The 5,590-nt window shown below is 31.0% G+C and overlaps 1 protein-coding gene across 1 annotated transcript; it reads left to right on the forward strand.

Moving 5' to 3' along the window:
• The first annotated feature begins 1,015 nt into the window (after positions 1-1,015).
• Positions 1,016-1,787, forward strand: LOC111372020. Its single transcript, XM_022994157.1, has 2 exons — positions 1,016-1,289; positions 1,420-1,787. The coding sequence occupies exons 1-2, from the start codon at positions 1,016-1,018 to the stop codon at positions 1,785-1,787; spliced, it is 642 nt and encodes a 213-aa protein (XP_022849925.1).
• Positions 1,788-5,590: the final 3,803 nt, after the last annotated feature.

Consider the following 5,590-nt stretch of genomic DNA (forward strand, 5'->3'; position numbering starts at 1 on the left):
GTATCTTCTATGTTATTTTTAGCCAAAGTAGTAGTCAACAAAAAAGTTATAGGACAAGGTTGACTGTGGTGCTAGATTGTACTAGATTCATCTTGATGCAAGGATTGCCATCTCGTGGTCATGATGAATCTAAAGTGTCTCTTAATAAAAGAAATATAATTGAGCTACTTAATTGGTATATAGCTCGTTGTACGAAAATTAATGAAGTAGTATTTAGTAATGCTCTTGGAAATGACCAAATAACTTCACCAAGCATAAATAAAGATTTGGTTAATTGTTGTGTTGTAGAGACATCAAGGTCCATTATCAATGAGATTGGTGATTCTTTGTTTTCAGTTTTGATTGATGAGTCTCGTGATAATTCTATAAAAGAACATATGACAGTTGTTTTGAGGTTTGTTCACAAAAGTGGTCAAGTGAATGAGCGTTTGTTGGGTATTTCCCATATCACTGATACTTGTGCCTAGTCACTCAAGGATGCCATGATGCAATGTTTTCTACACATGGGCTAAGCATATCTAGCCTGAGAGGTCAAGGTTACGATAAAGCAAGCGATATGTCAGTCGAGGTCAAAGGCTTAAAAGCCTTAATTTTAAGAGAGAACCCATATGCTATGTATGTTCATTGCTTTGCCCACCAGCTTAAGTTGGTAGTTGTTTCTGTGGCACATAGGAATGTTATGCTTGGTGATTTATTTAACATACTTGCTATTATTGTGAAATTGGTTGGTACATCATGTAAACATGTAGATACTCTTCAAACAAGTTATCATTCTGAAATTGTGGAGAGGCATAATATTGGGGAACTTTCTGGTGGAACTGGTCAGTTTCAAGAAATGAATTTGATACGCCCAGATGATACTAGAGGGGGCTCACATCTATAAACAACTACTCGCTTTATTAGTATGTTTAATGAGATCATAGATGTTCTTGAGAATATATGAGAAGACGACATAAGTTTAAAACAAAAATCGATGGCCATAAGTTTAGAACAAAAATCAATGGTCGTATGACATATGGACGTTGTGCAAGATTTTCAATTTGTGTTCAATCTCCGTTTTATGTTTGAAATTCTTGCAATTGTAGACAACCTTTCACAAGCCTTACAGAAAAATGATCAGGATATTCAAAATGCTATGAGGTTATTAAAGTTGTGTAAGTACGCATTGCAGAACATGGGAGACAATGGTTGGGATACTTTGTTGAGTAAGATAATTGAGTTTTGTGTTAATAGACATATTTTAGTGCCCACTATGGAGAATATTGTAGTATTAAAAGGTCGACCTAGGCGTACAACTCAGCAAGAGACTTATTAACAGCACTTTTATGTTATGTGATAGATTCAATCTTGTAAGAGTAGAATGATCGATTGAGATTTTTACTTGCATTTTGTGTTTAAGTCCAAGAGTTTCATTTGCAGCTTTTGATGTATGTAAGTTGGTACGTCTTGCTCAGCTCTATCCTTTGGATTTCAGTAGTGAAGAGCTTTTATTACTTAGACCTCAACTTGACAAGTTTCTTATGCTCGTGAGAATGGATGAAGCTTTCTTCAACCTCAAAACCATATCTTGTATAGCTCAGAAGTTGGTTGAAACTGGAAGTTCTTGTTATTTTCTATTGGTTTATAGAATGATCACATTGGTTTTGATATTATCTGTGGCAACTGCAAGTGTTGAAAGGGTATTCTCTGCTATGAATTTAATCAAGAATGATCTACGCAACGAAATGGAAGATGAATTGTTGAATGACAATTTGGTGGTTTACATGGAGAAAGATCTTTTTATATAGAACTTGAGAATGAGGTAATATTGTATATTTTTTTGGCATTTTGGGTTGTATTCGACTATATTTTCATATGTATATATAATTTCTATGTTTTAGTGCATTTAAATATATATTAAATAATATTTAATATTATTTAATCAAATTTTAATAAACGATCGGTCGCACGACCGAACCAAGCTTTTAGGATCGTTGATTGTCGACGGTCAACAATCAAAGTCAATCTCCGCCCTAGCTGAATGTTGATGCTGGATTCATCCCTGACTAGATGCCATTGCAAGTCCTTCTGGTGCTACGTCAGAGGCACATGGGTTTTGAACTCTCTCCAGACCAAGACTAATGCTATTGACACTTATGCACCCATTTCACCCATAAGCCTGATGGTGATTCCAAAAAGCAATGATGATATCTGGTTCTATCTTCCTGACCTCTAACTCTTTGCTCTAACTATTTGTTGGTTATGTATAACTTTTTCTAACTATTTGGTTGGTATTTTCCATCCCCCATCTTGATAGTGTACTCTAGATTTCAAAAAATGGGAGATTAGGTATTGATAGTTAATGAATGAAAAGCATGAAATTAGTATACAGTATGTAGTCGCAATTTGAATTGGTTTAAATTTGATGGACTTCTCAGGTTGCAGTGTTGATGTATTACTATATACAATTGTTGCTTTACTGCAATACTATTTATTTTAGATTTCTTATATATTATATGAAACTTGATTCATGATTTTCATTTCATAATTGTATGAGTTAGTGGGAGTTGTGTGTTCTATGAGTGAACTAATTAAAGAGGAGCAGTACATAGTTCATGTGCATGATTTGATCAACGCTCAACACACGTTCACAAACATGTCACTAAAAATTCAAAATTGATTTTTGAAATTAAGCTAACTCAAAAAGGGAAATTGTTGAAAAAAATATATTTTTACATATTATTTTTATTGGCTTACTTAATATAGATTGATACAGGTCTAAATAGGCAATAGAGATGGTAGTGGGGCAGGTTCGGGATGGGGGATTGCCCTGTTTCTTGTCCCGTTTGTTTTTTGTTTTTTTATTTACATTTTCAAAATTTTGAGTTATGCTATTATTAGAGAACAAAATACAAATTCAAAAATTTAAAATCCGAAGCAAATAATGTTCAAACAAACAATTTTTTTTTTTTTTTTATTTTAACTTTTTCACAGGGCGGGACAAGTTATTTTGCCATCTCTACCAGACAATGTACTAAGTAGATGGTGAGCTATTTCGACGTAATAATGTGGCTGTAGATTTTAGAGTTTTAACACTCAAAACAGGAAGCGATTTTTAGTTACATATTGCAGCAAATACAGAGTTAATCATTTACTATCCTAGATATTATTTGATAGGATATTTAATTAAAAATAAGGAAAGATTGGTTTAATGTTAAACTTTTCTTAAGTTTATTTATTACCATATCAAATAAATTTTGTATGATATGACTGTATATTTACTATGTTTACTTGTTGATTTTTAGGTAAGTTTTAATTTGAAAATTGTGCGTTGCTTTACATAAGTAAAGAAAGAAATCAACAAATGGATTAACTGCTTTGAAAAATTCTTACACTCGTCCTTGACATGTTGTGCAAAGGATTGTCGGGTTCATGCAAGGCAAAATGGACTCTATGCTACATTGGTTATATTCAAAGCATATTGCTATTCTTCAACAATATTTGAAGAAAACAAACAAGAGCATGAATGTTCAATCATATTCAAAGATTAAGCGGCTTGACGTGAGTTAATAACAATTACTCTTAAACCAAGTGGTGGTTACAACCGAGTTTAATAAGTGGAGATAAAGTCAGGATTAAGGGACTTGATTCCACTTTTACAACAAGTCAAAGAAGAAAACAAGGGAGTTGTTAATAGATTTCTTTTCATTATTAGAGTATTTTCAAGAGATTCTTTATTTTTAAAGAGTATATTTTATCATTTAAAAAATATCTATAAATTTAGAGAGTAAAAATTTTGAAGCACTCCAATAGACTCTTTATATTGAACACGTAATTTTATTACTCCCAAAAATATTTATTATTTTTTTGATATTTTATTTTAACTAACTTTTCTTTAAATTATTATATTATTTTCCTACATTGAAAATTAAAATATTTTAAATGCATTTAATTATAGAAAATGGGTTTGGCTCTCCAAATTTAGAGAGTCAAACTCATTTTCCAAATTAAAATGTTAATTTAAAAAGTCTCTTAAAATATGATTTTAAAGATTGACTCTTTAAAAATAGAGAGCATTTCATATTTAAAGAATCACTTGAAGATTCTCTTATATGTTAATTTTTCGAAACTACAACTGAAACTATTATATCTTGGATCGTTTGATTTAGTGAACTGTTTGACCTTTGGCATGGGGCCCATGAAATATTTGGTGTTCTTATTTTAATAGATTAGTTAATTCTGGCAATTAATTAAAAACTCTAAACACTGATAAAATTTACATATTGCAGTCAGAATTACTGAAAAATTGGTTATAGGTTATTCTAAGTGTCGGCAAATCTGCTTTTTAAACTGAATATTTAAAATGGATTTTTAATTTCCTAGGTTTTAGAATTTTTTGTTTTGACGATGCTTCTTTTTATAGACAAACGGAAGGAGAGAAGAGAAGTGCTGACGGACAGGGCCAAGTCTGTCCAGGGCATTAATGGGGGCGCCTGTGGGGTGCCCTGTTTGGACGTGGCCCTGTCCAAGAAGATTTAATCAAGAGAAAATTAGGAAGGAAAATACTGCTTTGTTAGATTTTGGTGAGGCGGGAGAAAAAGGTTTTGATAATTTCTGATGGGGTTTATTTGGAATTTGGGTTACCTTTAAGGGGTATTTTTTTTTCCCACTTTTACAAAAGGTTTACTTGAAGTTAGTGTTACTTTTTGTGCGGTTACTTTTTAACTTTTTTTCACTAAATTTTTATCTTCAACTTTTCATTAATTAACACATTTCTTTCTTGATTATGATTTATATTAAAGTATTTTATATTCATATTTTGAAATGAGAGAAAAATATTTTCGTACATTTTATTTTTTATTTTAAAACTTTTGGATGTAAAACTATTATTGAATACAAAATGTATTCACTAATAAGAAGTTTGACGATAAGAATGGTATGAGATAAGTATTATAATAAACAAAAACTAAGACCCTTGAGTACAATTAAAATGCAGTACAAGAAATAAAAATTATGGTGTGAATATAATTACCTTACTTTTTGGCAGTATTTGGATCCAACTTTTACTGAAATTGCCTGACCACTTTTTTAAACACCTTTCAAAAGTGATTACTCCATTTAGGTTTCATTTTTTCCTTCTAATATTTTTTTTAAAGACAAATATGAATTTTAATCACATTTTTTTAGGACCACAAGTATTACTATCTATCAATCACTCATCTCTTAAAAAAAATAAAATTTTATCAAAACAAAGTGAAATTCAAAAATAATTTTCTTTATATTATTTCACTTTTCAAGCAAACAGCTTACGATTCACTGCATTTCCTAGCTTATTTAGCCTTTGTTTGGCTCCTACATTTTAAATGTTATTTTTTAAAATGTATTTTCAATCACACAGTTCATGAAACTTACAACTTTTCCAATTTTTTTTTTTTCACCTTTTATCAAAATCTATTAAAAATAATTTTCATCGGAACCAAACGGAGACTTATTATTTTATGTTTCTGTCCTGGTCAATGCCAGGAAGACTTGTGTCCCCTGGCTCTTGTACAGTGGGAAATCATCTCTACAAAGTGGAATCACGCTAAAATTTTAGGTTTATGTTCAAGTC

The sequence above is a fragment of the Olea europaea genome, chromosome 23 (assembly GCF_002742605.1).
Source record: "Olea europaea var. sylvestris chromosome 23, O_europaea_v1, whole genome shotgun sequence".
Classification (NCBI taxonomy): Eukaryota; Viridiplantae; Streptophyta; class Magnoliopsida; order Lamiales; family Oleaceae; genus Olea; species Olea europaea.

Coding starts and splice junctions, on each gene's coding strand:
- LOC111372020 (XM_022994157.1), top strand. CDS start 1,016: ATGGACGTTGTGCAAGATTTTCAATTTGTGTTCAATCTCCGTTTTATG. Junction 1,290..1,419: donor ATTAAAAGGTCGACCTAGGC/GTACAACTCAGC, acceptor TTTCATTTGCAG/CTTTTGATGTATGTAAGTTG.